A 22,816-nucleotide genomic window follows, 5' to 3' on the forward strand; every position below is an offset into this window, starting at 1 on the left:
GACACTCCATCCTTTCTGTATCAATTAAAATGCCAAAAAAACTTAAGATGGTGCAAGGTCCTTCCGTTTTTTCTTTTGCCAATGGTACGCCAAAATGTTCACCTACCCACACCATAGTACCTAACAAATTCCTACACAACAACGATTGCGGAGGACCTATAAACAAAAAGTCATCCAAATAATGAATGACCGACTGAACTGATGCCAGGTCCCTCACCACCCATTCCAAAAAGGTACTAAACGTTTCAAACAAGGAACACGAAATTGCACAACCCATTGGCAAACACCTATCCACGTAGTATTTCCCTTTCCAAAAACAACCTAACAATGAGATGCTATCCAGGTGAACTGGCAGCAACCTAAAAGCTGACTCTATATCAGTCTTAGCTAGCAATGATCCTGGCCCATATCTCCGTACCCATTGCACCACTGCATCGAATGATGTATACTCAATCGAACACAATTCTTGCGCAATGCCATCATTCACCGAAAACCCCTTTGGATACGACAAATGCTGCATCAAACGAAACTTATTCAGCTCTTTCTTGGGCACAACCCCCAACGGTGAAATAATCACCTTGCTGCTAGGTAATTCCTGAAACGGTCCAGCCATCCTACCCAATTCAACCTCCTTAGCCAACTTCAAACTAACCACCTCCGGATGAAGGGAAGCCGACATAAAATTTTTAACAGAAAAGGGGACCTCGTGATCGGGTGGAGAAATTCTAAAACCCTCCAAAAAACCATCTGAAATGACCTTAGCCTTCTACTGATCCGGATACCTACTTAGAAAGGGGGCCATCGCATGAAGCCTCACCGGAGTCACCCCCTTGACTGGTACCTACTGGCGGCTTTCCCTTACCCTTCTTAAAGCATTTAGATGCTCAGTGTGAACTGCCGTTACAATGGGAGCACACGTGTTTGAATTTGCAGGAGTTCCCGTACTTACATTGGCTGTCATTAAATTGCCAGCAAGTTCCCGCTTCCTTCTTAGTGCTTTGTGCCCCCTGACTACTTCCCTCGTGTCCTGCTGATTGGTTCCCGCTACTGCTGCTCCCGTGAAAGGACTGCCCATACCTCACCGGAGCCATAACCTTCAGCCATAGCCCTATGTCCTTCTGATCCCATCTAATCTCTGGGCGAACTGCCTTCCTCTGCCGGAATTGCTCGCCGTATCGTAGCCATGTCTGACCCCCATAAGTACGATGAGCCTCTCCAATAGCATCAAGGTAGCAAAATAAACCTGAGCAATTATCCGGAGCTTTTTCTCCAATGAAGCTAGCCATTATTGCAAAAGCTTGCAACCAATTGACAGACGTCTGAGGAATCAACCTTCACCTACGCTTCTCTTCCTCCTCTTTCTTACTGTCGTCCTTTTTTCCCTTATCCAAGTTAAACTTTTCCAGCGGAAGAAGAGAAAAAATTTCAACATACTCATCCCAACAGATTTTTTCCTTAACCTCTTTCTTAAAGCGTGCCCCCAACGGCCCCTCAAAGCACACATATACCTCCCCTTTTGCCCTATCATCCAGTTTCACGGCTTCCGCTTTTTCCTTTTCTGTCTGCACACAAACCGATACCCCAGAAGGTGCCCCCGCTGCGCACACCGCCGACCTGGCCGATTCGCTCCCCACCTGTGACACTACCAGTTGACCAGGTAACCAAGCCCCCACCGGAGATAACCCTGCCTCATTGGCTCCACCACAGTCTATTCTTGCCAAAATTTGCGACATGCTTGCCAAAATATCCCTAAGGCCCACGACGCCCGACCCACGCCCCCCCCTAACATTTACCCCGCTGGGCCCTGCCAACTGTCTATCTCCTGTCCCATCCGCTAATGAACCTGCGGGCGACAAACCATACATAGACGAATACTCACCGAGCTGTGCAGGTGCTGTGTCCCCGCCAGCCGTACGTCCCGAGTCCTGTTGATTCCTTGAGTCGCCCTGATCCTCTCCATATTCCGATCCACCAGACTCCTGCTGCTGCTCAAGGCCTGCGCCCCTGGCCTCCTCGTCACCAGGGGGGACCTGAGTACATGCCGATATCCCCGTAGATCGTCCTCTGCCCGTCACTGCTCCGGTCCTCCCTGCTGGCTGTGGCACTGCGCGACTTCCGGACCCGGACTTCAAAGCCTGGTCCATGCTGGTCCGTGGGTGACTGCCAGACAGCCCCGTGCTGTTGCCCGCTGCTCCACTACCCTGGATAGGATGACTTGAGCCAGGTAGCAGGTCCTCAAATTGCTGCTGCCTGACCGTGTACCTGCCGTGCTGTCTTCCTCTGCTGCTCTGTCTGGCAGGCACCCCGACTGGTACATCACAAGGTGTGCCTACCGTGCTGGTGGTCCCTCTGGTCCCCTCATCTGATCTGGCACTCCTTTTTCTAAATATGCGGCGCCGTGGATCGCCGCTGGCTCTTGTTGCGGGGGACGTATATCTGCGCCCACCGCTCACTTCCTGGGCGGCCCTGTCGCATACCGCCGGCGATGACGCAGGCCGCACATCCGGGGAGGCCCCGCCCCTCGGATGATGACGCGGCTGCAGCGATTGCCTTGCTTTCGGCGCGCCCCAGGCTCTGTTACTGCGGCGTACCTCCGGAGCAGGCCGCACTACAGCAGGGGGGGTAACTTCAGTTGCGGACCGTGACACAATGCTGGCAGCGCCCGCAGACCGGCTGGGCAGATTTCTGCCGTGGCGGGCGCGCCGTCGGGGGATTCCGCCACCGTGCTCACCGGACACAGGGGTCACCTGAGGGGCTTCGCAGCCTGCGCCTGCTGCACGTGCTGGCAATCTCCGGTGAAAGCCTCTCGGGGGGCCGCGTCCTCCTGGTCCTTCTTCCTGATCCCGACAGCAATTCCTCTGACCCGGCATTCCCCAGCCATCCGGACAGCTGGGACTCCAGCCACGCTCCACGCCTGGATCTCGCAGCCTCCCTCAGCCTGGTAATCAGAGAGTCCACAGTCTCCATAATGCCCGGTCAGTGTCCCGAAAACAATGGGTAAGTTGTAAAATTTTTTATTTTTTTTTTGGGTGCTCTCACAACTTTCCCATATGACTTCCTTGCTGGACTGACTATTTCCCGCACTTTTTCCTTATTATACCCCCCCCCAAATGCCCGCCCCCTCCACACTTATACCCAATCCGGATCTCTAGGGTTCAAAATATTACACCCTCCTGGCCAACCCCGGTCATGTGGGGCTTCCTACTAGTTTCACTTGCTTCCAGCCCCCTTCTTACTGTGCAGCCGAATTTGCTAACTGTGACGCGGCCGGACCTGCAGACAAATGAAGGTGCAGTGCTGGCCTGGTCGATGAAGATACAGTTCGACCTGAACAGCTGCTGGGGGAGTAGCCAGGGGGTGTATATGCCCCTCTACTCCCATGAGAGCCACATTCAATTTTGAGATATGGTAGGAAGTCACATCCAAGCATGCCCACCATAGTTTCACCCAGAGCCCAGATTACTGATATAACAGCCAAAGTTTTCCCACCAAAAGCACCTGGTGCATCTCTCTTATAGGCAGTATTCTTACGTCTAGGGGTTACCACTTTACTCCTATTCAGAATTCTCGCATGAAGTACTCCCACCAAACTATCTCATCCAGTTTCAACACCACACTAATAGTATCATCCCATCTCCAGTGTACCATATTTGTAGCCCCCACACCTTCTCGCCAGTATGTGCACATCCAGAAGTGCTCTTCTGTGCAGGGCAACTCACAAGTCACCAACTGGGAATCTTGTGTTCATAGCTGTTTGCTAGACCTTGTGCTAATGTACCAAGTTGGCAGTCAGCCATAAGCCACATATGATGGGCCAACAAGGCACATGAGGCTCCTGAGCTAGAGGTTGGAGTCCCCTGCTTTAATATATGCGATCTGGTGACATGTAGAGAAATCCATGTTTTTCATATTATGCAAATGAGCTGTTAAGATCCCTGGGAGGGCAGAGATCTTCCTAAGAATCTTCCACAAGAGCTTTAGCCACAACTCTATATGTAAATTCATCCCTTCACAGTTTCTATGACATCAGTAATTTTTTTCTAAAATCTCAGTCGTGTGCAGATCACCCCTCTCTTCTTGTCCGTACAGTATTGTTCCCTTCTATGGCCACTGGCTTAAACAAAGCTCCAGCACAAGTGCTGCCCAACCACATGTAGTTCCCAGAAGAACAGTAAGGTTGCTCGCAAAACATGGATAGCGGCACATGGACAGGATCTTTGTTGAAACCATTGCCCATAGAAGACCACAACCCTACAAATGTAAGGAGAGGGGCGATCTGCACATGCCCGAGATATTAGGAAAGGAAACTAACATCACATAAACTGCCAGAGGATGAATTTACATAAAGAGGCATGGCTAAAGCTTTTAAGGCCGATTGTTGGGAAGATCTTAGTACCACCCAGGGATCTTAGCAGCTCATTTGCATATTATGAAAAACTTGCATTTCTCTACTTCAGCAGATCTGTGAAAAAGACAAAGGAGCGGGTAACATATGTATGTAAATGTATATATCCATATGAGTCAGATTATAAGTGCTAGTAGTATCTATATATAATGGTGACTGTGCATACATATATATACTCCGACCGGACTATAGCATGTAATAAAATTATATAAAAAATGTACTGAAGAGCCAAGAAGTATTACAAATCTTTATTCCAAACGAATAAAACTGGCAAAATGCATTACAATTAAAAACAGTGGGAAACCAAAAGGTGGCGCCACCCACCCACAAGATGGAACCATATAAGAGATAATGATGGTATGTTAAGATCGCCAGGATATATCATGAAGCTAAATACTAGTATCTAACACAAATCTATTTGGACCACTAAGTACATCTATCAAGTAGGTGGACTTGGCCTGAACTTGATATTCAAAATCCCGTCTACTAATTACTTTGATTGGGGAGGATCAGATCTAACAGGTGGCAAATGAGAATGAATAAGGGGCGTTCCCTATATCTCCCATTTGCTAACATTGTAAAGAATCCCTCTTGATAATCACACCCAAGTCACAGAAGTGTTTCTGTTATATTTTTCCTCTGACCGTTCCACTTCTCGTTTTGGCTTTCAAATACTGAAGTTAAAATACTGACCAAATACTGAACGTGTGAACGTGGCTTAAGACAACAAATAGGATGAGTAAAGAAAATGCTGCATATTTGAGCACTATTAGCGCATGGCCACAAGATGGTGATACAGGGCCAGCTACACATATCACATACTGTATAAGGGTACTGCAAATCACTTCAATAAATGTCCACATGATGGCGATAAAAGGACATATCTATAGTAATCATACAGAAGGATAGAAAATGTATATATGAAAATAACAAAAATAGGTGTTATAGAAAAAATTCATACATGCAATAAAGATAATATACATATAAGTAATGTAACGTAGTATATCATACAGTGTAAATTAACAAAAAATACATTGAATTAAGGCAATCTGTTACCAGGTTTTTGCTACCCTCTCAGAACAAAGCATAATGTAGGAACAGAGACCCTTATTCCAGCAATGTGTTACTTACTAGGCGGCTTGGTGCAGTTTTTATAAAAATCACTGTGTTATCTACTGCAGATCAGCCAGTTCTCTGAATGCTGAGCTCTGTATAACCCCACAGCCCACACTACTGATTGGCAGATTTCTGACTATGCACAGTGTACACAGAAAGCTGCCAATCAGTGGTGAGGGCGGGGTTATACAGAGCTCATAAATATGGAGGACTACATGGCAGCAGGTTTTCTAGTCCTCTAGTAATAATTTCCCGCTGCTAAAACAGTGATTTTATAAAAACTAAGTAAGTGATACATCCATGGAATCAGGGTATCTGTCTCTACCTGCACTCAATTTGGGTGACAAAAACCTGGTAACAGAACCGAGAGAGGGACAGAGAGGAGACTGGGACGGAGAGAGGGGAGACTGGGACGGCTAGGACGGCTGGTACGGAGAGAGGGAGAGAGGGAAGACTGGGACCGAGAGAGGGAGAGAGGGGAGACTGGGACGGAGAGAGGGAGAGAGGGACGGCTGAGAGGGAGAGAAGGAAGACTGGGATGGAGAGAGGGAGAGAGGGAAGACAGGGACGGAGAGCGGGAGAGAGGGAAAACTGGGATGGATAGAGGGAGAGGGGGAAGACTGGGACAGAGAGAGGGAGAGAAGGAAGACTGGGACGGAGAGAGGGAAGACTGGGACGGAGAGAGGGAAGACTGGGAAGGAGAGAGGGAGAGAGGGAAGACTGGGATGGAGAGAGGGAGAGAGGGACAGCTGGGATGGAAAGAGGGAGAGAGGGAAGACTGGGACGGCTGGGATGGAGAGAGAGAGAGAGGGAAGACTGGGACGGAGAGAGGGAAGACTGGGATGGAGAGAGGGAGAGGGAAGACTGGGACAGAGAGGGAAGACTGGGACAGCTGGGAAAGAGAGGGAGAGAGGGACGGCTGGGACGGAGAGAGGGAGAGAGGGAAGACTGGGACGGAGAGAGGGAGAGAGGGAACACTGGAACGGAGAGAGGGAAGACTGGGTCGGAGAGAGGGAGAGAGGGAAGACTGGGACGGAGAGAGGGAGAGAAGGAAGACTGGGACGGAGAGAGGGAAGACTGGGATGGAGAGAGGGAGAGAGGGAATACTGGGACGGAGAGAGGGAAGACTGGGACGGAGAGAGGGAGAGAGGGAAGACTGGGACGGAGAGAGGGAGAGAGGGAAGACTGGGACGGCTGGGATGGAGAGAGGGAGAGAGGGAAGACTGGGACGGAGAGAGGGAGAGAGGGAAGACTGGGTCAGAGAGAGGGAGAGAGGGAAGACTGGGACGGAGAGAGGGAGAGAAGGAAGACTGGGACGGAGAGAGGGAAGACTGTGATGGAGAGAGGGAGAGAGGGAATACTGGGACAGAGAGAGAGAGAGAGGGAAGACTGGGACGGAGAGAGGGAAGACTGGGACGGAGAGAGGAAGAGAGGGAAGACTGGGACGGAGAGAGGGAGAGAGGGAAGACTGGTACGGAGAGAGGGAGAGAGGGAAGACTGGGACGGAGAGAGGGAAGACTGGGTCGGAGAGAGGGAGAGCGGGAAGACTGGGACGGAGAGAGGGAGAGAAGGAAGACTGGGACGGAGAGAGGGAAGACTGGGATGGAGAGAGGGAATACTGGGACTGAGAGAGGGAAGACTGGGACGGAGAGAGGGAGAGAGGGAAGACTGGGACGGAGAGAGGGAGAGAGGGAAGACTGGGACGGCTGGGACGGAGAGAGGGAGAGAGGGAAGACTGGGTCAGAGAGAGGGAGAGAGGGAAGACTGGGACGGAGAGAGGGAAGACTGGGATGGAGAGAGGGAGAGAGGGAATACTGGGACAGAGAGAGAGAGAGAGAGGGAAGACTGGGACGGAGAGAGGGAAGACTGGGACGGAGAGAGGGAAGACTGGGACGGAGAGAGGGAGAGAGGGAAGACTGGGACGGCTGGGATGGAGAGAGGGAGAGAGGGAAGACAGGGACGGAGAGAGGGAGAGAGGGAAGACTGGGACGGAGAGAGGGAAGACTGGGTCAGAGAGAGGGAGAGAGGGAAGACTGGGACGGAGAGAGGGAGAGAAGGAAGACTGGGACGGAGAGAGGGAAGACTGGGATGGAGAGAGGGAGAGAGGGAATACTGGGACGGAGAGAGGGAAGACTGGGACGGAGAGAGGGAGAGAGGGAAGACTGGGACGGAGAGAGGGAGAGAGGGAAGACTGGGACGGCTGGGATGGAGAGAGGGAGAGAGGGAAGACTGAGACGGAGAGAGGGAGAGAGGGAAGACTGGGTCAGAGAGAGGGAGAGAGGGAAGACTGGGACGGAGAGAGGGAGAGAAGGAAGACTGAGACGGAGAGAGGGAAGACTGGGATGGAGAGAGGGAGAGAGGGAATACTGGGACAGAGAGAGAGAGAGAGAGGGAAGACTGGGACGGAGAGAGGGAAGACTGGGATGGAGAGAGGGAGAGAGGGAAGACTGGGACGGAGAGAGGGAGAGAGGGAAGACTGGGACGGCTGGGATGGAGAGAGGGAGAGAGGGAAGACTGGGACGGAGAGAGGAAGAGAGGGAAGACTGGGACAGAGAGAGGGAGAGAGGGAAGACTGGGACGGAGAGAGGGAGAGAAGGAAGACTGGGACGGCTGGGATGGAGAGAGGGAGAGAGGGAAGACAGGGACGGAGAGAGTGAGAGACGGAAGACTGGGACGGCGAGAGGGAGAGAGGGAAGACTGGGACGGCTGGGACGGAGAGAGGGAGAGAGGGAAGACTGGGACGGAGAGAGGGAGAGAGGGAAGACTGGGATGGAGAGAGGGAGAGAGGGAAGACTGGGAAGGAGAGAGGGAGAGAGGGAAGAGAGGGACGGAGAGAGGGAAGACAGGGACGGAGAGAGGGAAGACTGCGACGGAAAAAGGGAGAAAGGGAAGACTGGGACGGAGAGAGGGAGAGAGGGAAGACTGGAACGGAGAGAGGGAAGACTGGGACGGAGAGAGGGAGAGAGGGAATACTGGGACGGAGAGAGTGAGAGAGGGAAGACTGGGACGGAGAGAGGGAGAGAGGGAAGACTGGGATGGAGAGAGGAAAGACTGGGACAGAGAGAAGGAGAGAGGGAAGACTGGGACGGAGAGAGGGAGAAAGGGAAGACTGGGACGGAGAGAGGGAGAGAGGGAAGACTGGGACGGAGAGAGGGAAGACTGGGACAGAGAGAGGGAAGACTGGCATGGAGAGAGGGAGAGAGGGAAGACTGGGACGGAGAGAGGGAGAGAGGGAAGACTGGGATGGAGAGAGGGAGAGAGGGAAGACTGGAATGGAGAGAGGGAAGACTGGGACAGAGAGGGAGAGAGGGAAGACTTGGACGGCTGGGACGGAGAGAGGGAGAGAGGGAAGACTGGGGCGGAGAGAGGGAGAGAGGGAAGACTGGGACGGAGAGAGGGAGAGAGGGAAGACTGGGACGGAGAGAGGGAGAGAAGGAAGACTGGGATGGAGAGAGGGAAGACTGGGATGGAGAGAGGGAGAGAGGGAAGACAGGGACGGAGAGAGGGAGAGAGGGAAGACTGGGATGGCTGGGACGGAGAGACGGAGAGAGGGAAGACTGGGACGGAGAGAGGGAGAGAGGGAAGACTGGGACGGAGAGAGGGAAGACTGGGATGGAGAGAGGGAGAGAGGGAAGACTGGGACGGAGAGAGGGAAGACTGGGATGGAGAGAGGGAGAGAGGGAAGACTGGGACGGAGAGAGGGAAGACTGGGACGGAGAGAGGGAGAGAGGAAAGACTGGGACGGAGAGAGGGAGAGAGGGAATACTGGGATGGAGAGAGGGAGAGAGGAAAGACTGGGACGGAGAGAGGGAAGACTGGGATGGAGAGAGGGAGAGAGGGAAGACTGGGACGGAGAGAGGGAGAAAGGGAAGACTGGGATGGATGGGGCGGGAAGAGGGAGAGAGGGAAGACTGGGACAGAGAGAGGGAGTGAGGGAAGACTGGGATGGAGAGAGGGAGAGAGGGAAGACTGGGATGGAGAGAGGGAAGACTGGGACGGAGAGAGGGAGAGAGGGAAGACTGGAACGGAGAGAGGGAGAGAGGGAAGACTGGGATGGAGAGAGGGAGAGAGGGAAGACTGGGATGGAGAGAGGGAAGACTGGGACGGAGAGAGGGAGAGAGGGAAGACTGGAACGGAGAGAGGGAGAGAGGGAAGACTGGGACGGAGAGAGGGAAGACTGGGACGGAGAGAGGGAGAGAGGGAAGACTGGGACGGAGAGAGCGAGAGAGGGAAGACTGGGACGGCTGGGACGGAGAGAGGGAGAGAGGGAAGACTGGGACGGAGAGAGGGAGAGAGGGAAGACTGGGACGGAGAGAGGGAGAGAGGGAAGACTGGGATGGAGAGAGGGAGAGAGGGAAGACTGGAATGGAGAGAGGGAAGACTGGGACAGAGAGGGAGAGAGGGAAGACTTGGACGGCTGGGACGGAGAGAGGGAGAGAGGGAAGACTGGGGCGGAGAGAGGGAGAGAGGGAAGACTGGGACGGAGAGAGGGAGAGAGGGAAGACTGGGACGGAGAGAGGGAGAGAAGGAAGACTGGGATGGAGAGAGGGAAGACTGGGATGGAGAGAGGGAGAGAGGGAAGACAGGGACGGAGAGAGGGAGAGAGGGAAGACTGGGATGGCTGGGACGGAGAGACGGAGAGAGGGAAGACTGGGACGGAGAGAGGGAGAGAGGGAAGACTGGGACGGAGAGAGGGAAGACTGGGATGGAGAGAGGGAGAGAGGGAAGACTGGGACGGAGAGAGGGAAGACTGGGATGGAGAGAGGGAGAGAGGGAAGACTGGGACGGAGAGAGGGAAGACTGGGACGGAGAGAGGGAGAGAGGAAAGACTGGGACGGAGAGAGGGAGAGAGGGAATACTGGGATGGAGAGAGGGAGAGAGGAAAGACTGGGACGGAGAGAGGGAAGACTGGGATGGAGAGAGGGAGAGAGGGAAGACTGGGACGGAGAGAGGGAGAAAGGGAAGACTGGGATGGATGGGGCGGGAAGAGGGAGAGAGGGAAGACTGGGACAGAGAGAGGGAGTGAGGGAAGACTGGGATGGAGAGAGGGAGAGAGGGAAGACTGGGATGGAGAGAGGGAAGACTGGGACGGAGAGAGGGAGAGAGGGAAGACTGGAACGGAGAGAGGGAGAGAGGGAAGACTGGGATGGAGAGAGGGAGAGAGGGAAGACTGGGATGGAGAGAGGGAAGACTGGGACGGAGAGAGGGAGAGAGGGAAGACTGGAACGGAGAGAGGGAGAGAGGGAAGACTGGGACGGAGAGAGGGAAGACTGGGACGGAGAGAGGGAGAGAGGGAAGACTGGGACGGAGAGAGCGAGAGAGGGAAGACTGGGACGGCTGGGACGGAGAGAGGGAGAGAGGGAAGACTGGGACGGAGAGAGGGAGAGAGGGAAGACTGGGACGGAGAGAGGGAGAGAGGGAAGACTGGAATGGAGAGAGGGAAGACTGGGACGGAGAGAGGGAAGACTGGGATGGCTGGGACGGAGAGAGGGAGAGAGGGAAGACTGGGACGGTGAGAGGGAGAGAGGGAAGACGGGGACGGAGAGAGGGAGAGAGAGAAGACTGGAACAGAGAGAGGGAAGACTGGGATGGAGAGAGGCAGAGAGGGAAGACTGGGACGGAGAGAGGGAGAGAGGGAAGACTGGGGTGGCTGGGACAGAGAGAGCAAGAGAGGGAAGACTGGGACGGAGAGAGGGAAGACTGGGATGGAGAGAGGGAGAGAGGGAAGACTGGGACAGAGAGAGGGAAGACTGGGACAGCTGGGAAAGAGGGAGAGAGGGACGGCTAGGAAGGAGAGAGGGAGAGAGGAAAGACTGGGACGGAGGGAGGGAGAGAGGGAAGACTGGGACGGAGAGATGGAAGACTGGGTCGGAGAGAGGGAGAGAGGGAAGACTGGGACGGAGAGAGGGAGAGAGGGAAGACTGGGACGGAGAGAGGGAAGACTGGGATGGAGAGAGGGAGAGAGGGAATACTGGGACGGAGAGAGGGAAGACTGGGACGGAGAGAGGGAGAGAGGGAAGACTGGGACGGAGAGAGGGAGAGAGGGAAGACTGGGACGGCTGGGATGGAGAGAGGGAGAGAGGGAAGACTGGGACGGAGAGAGGGAGAGAGGGAAGACTGCGTCAGAGAGAGGGAGAGAGGGAAGACTGGGACGGAGAGAGGGAGAGAAGGAAGACTGGGACGGAGAGAGGGAAGACTGGGATGGAGAGAGGGAGAGAGGGAATACTGGGACAGAGAGAGAGAGAGAGGGAAGACTGGGACGGAGAGAGGGAAGACTGGGATGGAGAGAGGGAGAGAGGGAAGACTGGGACGGAGAGAGGGAGAGAGGGAAGACTGGGACGGCTGGGATGGAGAGAGGGAGAGAGGGAAGACTGGGACGGAGAGAGGGAGAGAGGGAAGACTGGGACGGAGAGAGGGAGAGAGGGAAGACTTGGACGGAGAGAGGGAAGACTGGGATGGAGAGAGGGAGAGAGGGAAGACTGGGACCGAGAAATGGAGAGAGGAAAGACTGGGACGGAGAGAGGGAAGACTGGGACGGAGAGAGGGAGAGAGGGAAGACTGGGACGGAGAGAGGGAGAGAGGGAAGACTGGGATGGAGAGAGGGAGAGAGGGAAGACTGGGACGGAGAGAGTGAGAGACGGAAGACTGGGACGGCGAGAGGGAGAGAGGGAAGACTGGGACGGCTGGGACGGAGAGAGGGAGAGAGGGAAGACTGGGACAGAGAGAGGGAGAGGGAAGACTGGGATGGAGAGAGGGAGAGAGGGAAGACTGGGATGGAGAGAGGGAGAGAAGGAAGACTGGGAAGGAGAGAGGGAGAGTGGGAAGACAGGGACGGAGAGAGGGAAGACAGGGACGGAGAGAGGGAAGACTGGGACGGAGAGAGGGAGAGAGGGAAGACTGGGACGGAGAGAGGGAGAGAGGGAAGACTGGGACAGAGAGAGGGAAGACTGGGACGGAGAGAGGGAATACTGGGACGGAGAGAGTGAGAGAGGGAAGACTGGGACGGAGAGAGGGAAGACTGGGACGGAGAGAGGGAGAGAGGGAAGACTGGGACGGAGAGAGGGAGAGAGGGAAGACTGGGATGGAGAGAAGGAAGACTGGGACAGAGAGAAGGAGAGAGGGAAGACTGGGACGGAGAGAGGGAGAGAGGGAAGACTGGGACGGAGAGAGGGAGACAGGGAAGACTGGGACGGAGAGAGGGAAGACTGGGACGGAGAGAGGGAGAGAGGGAAGACTGGGACGGAGAGAGGGAGAGAGGGAAGACTGTGACGGAGAGAGGGAGAGAGGGAAGACTGGGATGGAGAGAGGGAAGACTGGGACAGAGAGGGAGAGAGGGAAGGCTTGGACGGCTGGGTCGGAGAGAGGGAGAGAGGGAAGACTGGGACGGAGAGAGGGAGAGAGGGAAGACTGGGACGGAGAGAGGGAGAGAGGGAAGACTGGGACGGAGAGAGGGAGGGAAGGAAGACTGGGATGGAGAGAGGGAAGACGGGGATGAAGAGAGGGAGAGAGGGAAGACAGGGACGGAGAGAGGGAGAGAGGGAAGACTGGGATGGCTGGGACGGAGAGAGGGAGAGAGGGAAGACTGGGACGGAGAGAGGGAGAGAGGGAAGACTGGGACGGAGAGAGGGAGAGAGGGAAGACTGGGATGGAGAGAGGGAGAGAGGGAAGACTGGGACGGAGAGAGGGAAGACTGGGATGGAGAGAGGGAGAGAGGGAGAGAGGGAAGACTGGGACGGAGAGAGGGAAGACTGGGACGGAGAGAGGAAAGACTGGGATGGAGAGAGGGAGAGAGGGAAGACTGGGATGGAGAGAGGGAGAGAGGAAAGACTGGGATGGAGACAGGGAAGACTGGGACGGAGAGAGGGAGAGAGGGAAGACTGGGACGGAGAGAGGGAGAGAGGGAAGACTGGGATGGCTGGGGTGGAGAGAGGGAGAGAGGGAAGACTGGGACGGAGAGAGGGAGAGAGGGAAGACTGGGATGGAGAGAGGGAGAGAGGGAAGACTGGGACGGAGAGAGGGAAGACTGGGACAGAGAGAGGGAGAGAGGGAAGACTGGGATGGAGAGAGGGAGAGAGGGAAGACTGGGATGGAGAGAGGGAAGACTGGGACGGAGAGAGGGAGAGAGGGAAGACTGGGACGGAGAGAGGGAGAGAGAGAAGACTGGGATGGAGAGAGGGAAGACTGGGACAGAGAGAGGGAGAGAGGGAAGACTGGGTCGGAGAGAGGGAGAGAGGGAAGACTGGGACGGAGAAAGGGAGAGAGGGAAGACTGGGACGGAGAGAGGGAAGACTGGGACGGAGAGAGGGAGAGAGGGAAGACTGGGACGGAGAGAGCGAGAGAGGGAAGACTGGGATGGCTGGGACGGAGAGAGGGAGAGAGGGAAGACTGGGACGGAGAGAGGGAAGACTGGGACGGAGAGAGGAAAGACTGGGATGGAGAGAGGGAGAGAGGGAAGACTGGGATGGAGAGAGGGAGAGAGGAAAGACTGGGATGGAGACAGGGAAGACTGGGACGGAGAGAGGGAGAGAGGGAAGACTGGGACGGAGAGAGGGAGAGATGGAAGACTGGGATGGCTGGGGTGGAGAGAGGGAGAGAGGGAAGACTGGGACGGAGAGAGGGAGAGAGGGAAGACTGGGATGGAGAGAGGGAGAGAGGGAAGACTGGGACGGAGAGAGGGAAGACTGGGACAGAGAGAGGGAGAGAGGGAAGACTGGGATGGAGAGAGGGAGAGAGGGAAGACTGGGATGGAGAGAGGGAAGACTGGGACGGAGAGAGGGAGAGAGGGAAGACTGGGACGGAGAGAGGGAGAGAGAGAAGACTGGGATGGAGAGAGGGAAGACTGGGACAGAGAGAGGGAGAGAGGGAAGACTGGGTCGGAGAGAGGGAGAGAGGGAAGACTGGGACGGAGAAAGGGAGAGAGGGAAGACTGGGACAGAGAGAGGGAAGACTGGGACGGAGAGAGGGAGAGAGGGAAGACTGGGACGGAGAGAGCGAGAGAGGGAAGACTGGGATGGCTGGGACGGAGAGAGGGAGAGAGGGAAGACTGGGACGGAGAGAGGGAGAGAGGGAAGATTGGGACGGAGAGAGGGAAGACTGGAACGGAGAAAGGGAAAACTGGGACGGAGAGAGGGAAGACTGGGATGGCTGGGATGGAGAGAGGGAGAGAGGGAAGACTGGGACGGTGAGAGGGAGAGAGGGAAGACTGGGACGTAGAGAGGGAGAGAGGGAAGACTGAAACAGAGAGAGGGAAGACTGGGATGGAGAGAGGCAGAGAGGGAAGACTGGGACGGAGAGAGGGAGAGAGGGAAGACTGGGGTGGCTGGGACAGAGAGAGCAAGAGAGGGAAGACTGGGACGGAGACAGGGAAGACTGGGACAGAGAGCGGGAGAGAGGGAAGACTGGAACGGGGAGAGGGAAGACTGGGACGGAGAGAGGGAGAGAGGGAAGACTGGGACGGCTGGGACGGAGAGAGGGAGAGAGGGAAGACTGCTACGGAGAGAGGGAGAGAGGGAAGACTGGGACGGAGAGAGGGAAAGAGGGAAGACTGGGATGGAGAGAGGGAGAGAGGGAAGACTGGGACAGCTGGGAAAGAGAGGGAGAGAGGGAAGACTGGGACGGAGAGAGGGAAGACTGGGACGGAGAGAGGGACAGCTGGTACGGAGAGAGGGAGAGAGGGAAGACTGGGACGGAGAGAGGGAAGACTGGGACAGAGAGAGGGAAGACTGGGAATGAGAGAGGGAGAGAGGGAAGACTGGGATGGAGAGAGGGAGAGAGGGAAGACTGGGACGGAGTGAGGGAGAGAGGGAAGACTGGGACGGAGAGAGGGAGAGGGGGAAGACTGGGACGGAGAGAGGGAGAGCGAGAAGACTGGGACGGCTGGGATGGAGAGAGGGAGAGAGGGAAGACAGGGACGGAGAGAGTGAGAGACGGAAGACTGGGACGGTGAGAGGGAGAGAGGGAAGACTGGGATGGCTGGGACGGAGAGAGGGAAGACTGGGACGGAGAGAGGGAGAGAGGGAAGACTGGGATGGAGAGAGGGAGAGAGGGAAGACTGGGATGGAGAGAGGGAGAGAGGGAAGACTGGGAAGGAGAGAGGGAGAGAGGGAAGACAGGGACGGAGAGAGGTAAGACAGGGACGGAGAGAGGGAAGACTGGGACGGAGAGAGGGAGAGAGGGAAGACTGGGACGGAGATTGGGAGAGAGGGAAGACTGGGACGGAGAGAGGGAACACTGGGACGGAGAGAGGGAGAGAGGGAATACTGGGACGGAGAGAGTGAGAGAGGGAAGACTGGGACGGAGAGAGGGAAGACTGGGATGGAGAGAAGGAAGACTGGGACAGAGAGAAGGAGAGAGGGAAGACTGGGACGGAGAGAGGGAGTGAGGGAAGACTTGGACGGAGAGAGGGAGAGAGGGAAGACTGGGACGGAGAGAGGGAAGTCTGGGACGGAGAGGGAGAGAGGGAAGACTGGGACGGAGAGAGGGAGAGAGGGAAGACTGGGACGGAGAGAGGGAAGACAGGGATGGAGAGATGGAAGACTGGGACAGAGAGGGAGAGAGGGAAGACTTGGACGGCTGGGACGGAGAGAGGGAAGACTTGGACGGCTGGGACGGAGAGAGGGAGAGAGGGAAGACTGGGACGGAGAGAGGGAAGACTGGGACGGAGAGAGGGAGAGAAGGAAGACTGGGATGGAGAGAGGGAAGACTGGGATGGAGAGAGGGGAGAGGGAAGACAGGGACGGAGAGAGGGAAGACTGGGATGGCTGGGACGAAGAGAGGGAAGACTGGGACAGAGAGAGGGAGAGAGGGAAGACTGGGACGGAGAGAGGGAGAGAGGGAAGACTGGGATGGAGAGAGGGAGAGAGGGAAGACTGGGACGGAGAGAGGGAAGACTGGGATGGAGAGAGGGAGAGAGGGAGAGAGGGAAGACTGGGATGGAGAGAGGGAAGACTGGGACGGAGAGAGGGAGAGAGGAAAGACTGGGACGGAGAGAGGGAGAGAGGGAAGACTGGGATGGAGAGAGGGAGAGAGGAAAGACTGGGACAGAGAGAGGGAAGACTGGGACGGAGAGAGGGAGAGAGGGAAGACTGGGTCAGAGAGAGGGAGAGAGGGAAGACTGGGATGGCTGGGGCGGAGAAACGGAGAGAGGGAAGACTGGGACGGAGAGAGGGAGAGAGGGAAGACTGGGATGGAGAGAGGGAAGACTGGGACGGAGAGAGGGAAGACTGGGACGGAGAGAGGGAAGACTGGGACGGAGAGAGGGAGAGAGGGAAGACTGGGATGGAGAGAGGGAGAGAGGGAAGACTGGGATGGAGAGAGGGAAGACTGGGACGTTGAGAGGGAGAGAGGGAAGACTGGGACGGAGAGAGGGAGAGAGGGAAGACTGGGATGGAGAGAGGGAAGACTGGGACGGAGAGAGGGAGAGAGGGAAGACTGGTCAGACAGAGGGAGAGAGGGAAGACTGGGACGGAGAGAGGGAAGACTGGGACGGAGAGAGGGAGAGAGGGAAGACTGGGACGGAGAGAGCGAGAGAGGGAAGACTGGGATGGCTGGGACGGAGAGAGGGAGAGAGGGAAGACTGGGACGGAGAGAGGGAGAGAGGGAAGACTGGGACGGAGAGAGGGAGAGAGGGAAGACTGGAACGGAGAGAGGGAAGACTGGGACGGAGAGAGGGAGAGAGGGAAGACTGGGATGGCTGGGATGGAGAGAGGGAGAGAGGGAAGACTGGGACGGAGAGAGGGAGAGAGGGAAGACTGGGATGGAGAGAGGGAGAGAGGGAAGCCTGGGACGGAGAGAGGGAAGACTGGGATGGAGAGAGGGAGAGAGGGAGAGAGGGAAGACTGGGACGGAGAGAGGGAAGACTGGGACGGAGAGAGGGAGAGAGGAAAGACTGGGACGGAGAGAGGGAGAGAGGGAAGACTGGGCTGGAGAGAGGGAGAGAGGAAAGACTGGGACGGAGAGAGGGAAGACTGGGACGGAGAGAGGGAGAGAGGGAAGACTGGGACGGAGAGAGGGAGAGAGGGAAGACTGGGATAGCTGGGGCGGAGAGACGGAGAGAGGGAAGACTGGGACGGAGAGAGGGAGAGAGGGAAGACTGGGATGGAGAGAGGGAGAGAGGGAAGGCTGGGACGGAGAGAGGGAAGACTGGGACGGAGAGAGGGAAGACTGGGACGGAGAGAGGGAAGACTGGGATGGAGAGAGGGAGAGAGGGAAGACTGGGATGGAGAGAGGGAAGACTGGGACGGAGAGAGGGAGAGAGGGAAGACTGGGACGGTGAGAGGGAGAGAGGGAAGACTGGGATGGAGAGAGGGAAGACTGGGACAGAGAGAGGGAGAGAGGGAAGACTGGGTCAGAGAGAGGGAGAGAGGGAAGACTGGGACGGAGAAAGGGAGAGAGGGAAGACTGGGACGGAGAGAGGGAAGACTGGGACGGAGAGAGGGAGAGAGGGAAGACTGGGACGGAGAGAGGGAGAGAGGGAAGACTGGGATGGCTGGGACGGAGAGAGGGAGAGAGGGAAGACTGGGACAGAGAGAGGGAGAGAGGGAAGACTGGGACGGAGAGAGGGAGAGAGGGAAGACTGGAATGGAGAGAGGGAAGACTGGGACGGAGAGAGGGAGAGAGGGAAGACTGGGATGGCTGGGATGGAGAGAGGGAGAGAGGGAAGACTGGGACAGTGAGAGGGAGAGAGAGAAGACTGGGACGGAGAGAGGGAGAGAGGGAAGACTGGAACAGAGAGAGGGAAGACTGGGATGGAGAGAGGCAGAGAGGGAAGACTGGGACACAGAGAGGGAGAGAGGGAAGACTGGGGTGGCTGGGACAGAGAGAGCAAGAGAGGGAAGACTGGGACGGAGAGAGGGAAGACTGGGACAGAGAGCGGGAGAGAGGGAAGACTGGAACGGAGAGAGGGAAGACTGGGACAGAGAGAGGGAGAGAGGGAAGACTGGGACGGCTGGGACGGAGAGAGGGAGAGAGGGAAGACTGGGACGGAGAGAGGGAGAGAGGGAAGACTGGGACGGAGAGAGGGAAAGAGGGAAGACTGGGATGGAGAGAGGGAGAGAGGGAAGACTGGGACAGCTGGGAAAGAGAGGGAGAGCGGGAAGACTGGGACGGAGAGAGGGAAGACTGGGACGGAGAGAGGGACAGCCGGGACGGAAAGAGGGAGAGAGGGAAGACTGGGACGGAGAGAGGGAAGACTGGGAAGGAGAGAGGGAGAGAGGGAAGACTGGGATGGAGAGAGGGAGAGAGGGAAGACTGGGACGGCTGGGACGGAGTGAGGGAGAGAGGGAAGACTGGGACGGAGAGAGGGCGAGGGGGAAGACTGGGACGGAGAGAGGGAGAGCGAGAAGACTGGGATGGCTGGGACAGAGAGAGGGAGAGATGGAAGACTGGGACGGAGAGAGGGAAGACTGGGATGGAGAGAGGGAAGACTGGGACGGAGAGAGGGAGAGAGGAAAGACTAGGACGGAGAGAGGGAGAGAGGGAAGACGGGGAGGGAGAGAGGTAAGACTGGGACAGAGAGAGGGAGAGCGGGAAGCCTGGGACAGCTGGGACGTAGAGAGGGAGAGAGGGACGGCTGGGACGGAGAGAGGGAGAGAGGGAAGACTGGGACGGAGAGAGGGAGAGAGGGAAGACTGGGACAGAGAGAGGGAGAGGGAGACGGATGGAGGCTGTGGCAGGGTCTCTGGAGGGTATTGTGTATGTATGAGTGGTTGATGAGAGAGAGAGCTCACAAAGATTCTGACTGACTGACAGGAGTCCCTGCTCTCCCAGCAGCACAGAGGTGTGAGAGAACCTGACACAGCAGCGCCGTCTCTGTCTGTCGCTCCGTCTCGGTCTGTCACTCCGTCTCGGTCTGTCGCTCCGAGCATATCATAAAATATCATTAAATGAAAACTTCAAACAAAGATTACACAAGAACCACAAAACTGATTTCTTCACCTCAGGTACTATTTTAATCAGTATAACATGACAATGCCTGTAGTTTACTTACTGTGGAGACACCGAAATTTTAATGGCAAACTTGTTCACTTATTCAGCCCTGCTCGAGGATGTAGTCTTTGCCGCTGCAATTCCACTGGACCCTACCCTCTAAGGAGTTGTCCAGGTTTGAGATTGAAGTCTGCCGTCACTCTGTGACTGCAGATCTGTGAATCCTCACATTGCGCATTACATGCTGTCAGTATTCTCAGGTGTCGCAAGCGGGTGGTAATGTTGTAAGGAGATGGACCTGCTGCCCACGTTTCCCCTTGAAGATCCATTTATTGTTTCAGTTTATTTAGATGTGCAAATGTGTTTAGTGACATGCCTTGTTAGCGATAGGTTGCATTTTGCTCAACAGTAGGGAGAGTTAGTGTTAGTGTTTGGGACTAGCCCAGAATGGGAGGGGCTAAGGTGAAATGACAGACAGTTTCTGGTCAGGAAGTGAGTCAGTCAGGGTCCAGTGCGCAAGAGAAGCAGACCTACGGTCTGACTAATCAGCAGAGCCACATGACGTGTGTGTCCCTGATATGAGTGGAGACAGAGACAGCAGATAGTGAGATCTGGAGTAGAGGAAGGAAAAGTGACAGAAGGACAGAGCATTGGAGACAGGTCCTGTGACAGGACAGCTAGCAGGGCCCCAAGTTTATAATTCAGAGAGTTAACGGGCCAAGATGATACAGAGAACATGAGATGAAGAGTGCCCCGGGCGGGATTTCCAAGTCGTCAGCAAGCTGAGAAGGTTAGTACCGGCCGTATTGGCGAGCTTGTTCCCTTAAGAGGGAAGAGGACTCAGAACCTCGAGTTTAGAATAGGACTCTCACTACCAGGACAGTAATAGTGTGCTGGGTGGTGGAGAGGACAGAAAAACAAGGCAGGAACAAGTAAACTTGAAGAGGTAGAGAGACTCTGTGTGAAGATGCTCCGTATTGTTAAAGAAACGTATGTGAAGTTATGCACCCACTATCTATTATACCTAGTTCCCACCAAGATAATGTTGAGTAAAAGACTGTTGATTTTTGACTGGTGGTCTCCCTCATTGAACTGTTCAACATCTGGTCCTGGCCAGCCAAAGTCAATGGCATAATGCAGCCAGCAATGGCATAGCGCCCCTTTAGATGAAGTGCACAAACCCATCAGGACCCCCACCTTCATGTAACGTGCCGGGGCATAAGAGACGAGTACCGGATCCACGGCTACCTCACCGCAACAAGTGACAATGTGACCACAAGTATGCAATGAATGTATGAATGATATATAAGTATGAATTCACTTATATTGAGCGAGGCAGCACATGTCTAGTCGGCATGTGGCCACATGCATGCAAATTGCATACTTGCTGTCACATGGCCGCCCTCTCTCGTAGCCATCACTGGAAAATCCTGACAACGTGCAGGGCCCACTGTGAGGATTCACAAGTCTGCAGTCACATAGAGTGACTATAGACTTTCATCCCAGCCTGGAAAACCCGCTTATGGGTGGATTCACACACTGCAAAGTTTTCGCAGATACTCATTGCTAATTTTGCATATTTCTTCAAAATCCCATTCACATATTTTGAAAACTAATCAGTATACAGTATGTGCTCATCCAAGTAGGCATAAAGGCAGTGGTGGACACAGATAGAAGATTGCCCCTGTGCAAGAACAATATTGGGCCCTCGGCAGTCCCCCAACTCATCACAATGCAAAATTACTGCTTTGGAGGTAGACGTGGCTCCCTTACCTCTTAGGCCCCTATAAGGCTGCATAGGTTGCATTGATAGTATGTACGTCCCTGCAGAAAGGGTATTACAGTTTGTCTATGATGAGTGACATGCACCTGAGTGACAAGTGCTCATTATAGTAATTCAAACCTTTTTACTTCAGGTTATTTGAAGGAAGGAATCCAAGTAAAGCAGAAAAATTGAAAACACTGTTCTGTTATCTCCGAAGAGTAACAGAAAAACGTGAGTTTGACACAAGCAGCTTTGTTTTTATTTTTGTTTTTTTTTCCCCCCAAGTTACTGAAGTTTGTAAGATTACCATTTTTTTCTGTTTCAGCACCCACTGGTCTAGTGACATTTACACGGCAGTGCATTACCCGGTTTCCAGACTGGGAGAAGTGAGTAGATTTCCTCTTTATATTTTGTCATGGTTTGCTGCTTAGAAGCTGCATTGACTATTAGATCCATCCTGTAGAAGATGAACCTCCTATTCCTATCACAGGTGCATAACACATAGCAAATGAGCACTGGTTAGAAAACTTTCACTGAAAAACTGGAAGAAACAATAGTGAAGTGTCCTATGAAAAAGACAGAGGTGCGATTCATCAAAGTGTTTTTGCTAGAATACTGGCCTAAAAGTCTTTAGAAAGTGGCAAAATTTTCTGCGATGTCAAATTTATCAATAGTTCCGACGTTTCTTAAACCAGAAATGTTTCTCCTGAAGCACACTACTAATAAGATGTGCCAAATTAATTTTGTGGCATGCACCACTTATTAAATTTGGCGTATCTTATTCCTGCATGGCCCTTGTCAGGAAATATTGAAAAATATTACAAATCTCTCCCTCTGAAATCCCTCTCCCCCCACATCCTCTATACCCTTTGTCAAAGGAGCAAGAGCTCACAATCTAGACAGCTGGCTCTATGCAAATAGCAGTACACACAACAGGTGGCAAACTCAATTATCCAGGCTAATTACCATACCAAATGGAGAGACATGGGTGATGAACAGACACCTGAGTAAACAAGGAAACCGCTGGTTAGGCTTCAAAAGAAATCGACCTCACTCCGCACAATAATGTCACGCAAGGTGTGGGAAAGACTTAGTGCAACACAAAGGGAAGAAGAAAAGGAAGCCCAGACTCTGGGGAAAGGGGGGAGTGGAGACCTCCTGGCTGATAAAATATCACCCTGTCTCCCCTAATGTCCCTATATTGGCTCTTCACCAATCGCCGCACGCGTTCCTCGCCCAGTCTTTCCCTAGCCTTTGGCTAAGGCTAGGGAAGGGAGGAGATGAGCACTAGTCGATCCCCACTGACACTAAAGACAACAAGGGAGGGACAAACAAAGGGGAGTTGCTTAGCTTTAGACGACTCCAGACAACTGCGCACATGTCCCCAATACCAGAGAGGAAGAAGTACTGCTCTTGCTCAAGCCTTCACAAGGAGTAATGAATATCACCGGCACCTCTCTCTGGAATACAGCAGGTATTTATACACCCAGGCCAGGGTGTTAATTAGCCAGAGGAAGGTAGAGACAGCCTCAAAGAAGATGTTTGCAATGCCAAATGTAGAGATCTCCTGCAACCCACTGCAGGGCGACTGTCTGTCACTTTTG

General features: G+C 54.7%; 1 protein-coding gene across 1 annotated transcript in view; it reads left to right on the top strand.

The window, feature by feature from the left end:
* LOC141271666 (poly(ADP-ribose) glycohydrolase-like) overlaps nucleotides 1–22,816 on the top strand; it is a 527,289-nt gene that overhangs the window by 209,346 nt on the left and 295,127 nt on the right. Inside the window, exons 8-10 of the mRNA XM_073681706.1 lie at nucleotides 2,741–2,997; nucleotides 21,364–21,443; nucleotides 21,538–21,598. Of these exons, the coding sequence (XP_073537807.1) occupies nucleotides 2,741–2,997; nucleotides 21,364–21,443; nucleotides 21,538–21,598 (398 nt within the window). The remainder of the gene's footprint in view (nucleotides 1–2,740; nucleotides 2,998–21,363; nucleotides 21,444–21,537; nucleotides 21,599–22,816) is intronic.

The sequence above is a fragment of the Phyllobates terribilis genome, unplaced genomic scaffold (genome assembly GCF_046119375.1).
Source record: "Phyllobates terribilis strain yellow unplaced genomic scaffold, ASM4611937v1 Scaffold_5__5_contigs__length_657084704, whole genome shotgun sequence".
NCBI classification, from domain to species: domain Eukaryota; kingdom Metazoa; phylum Chordata; class Amphibia; order Anura; family Dendrobatidae; genus Phyllobates; species Phyllobates terribilis.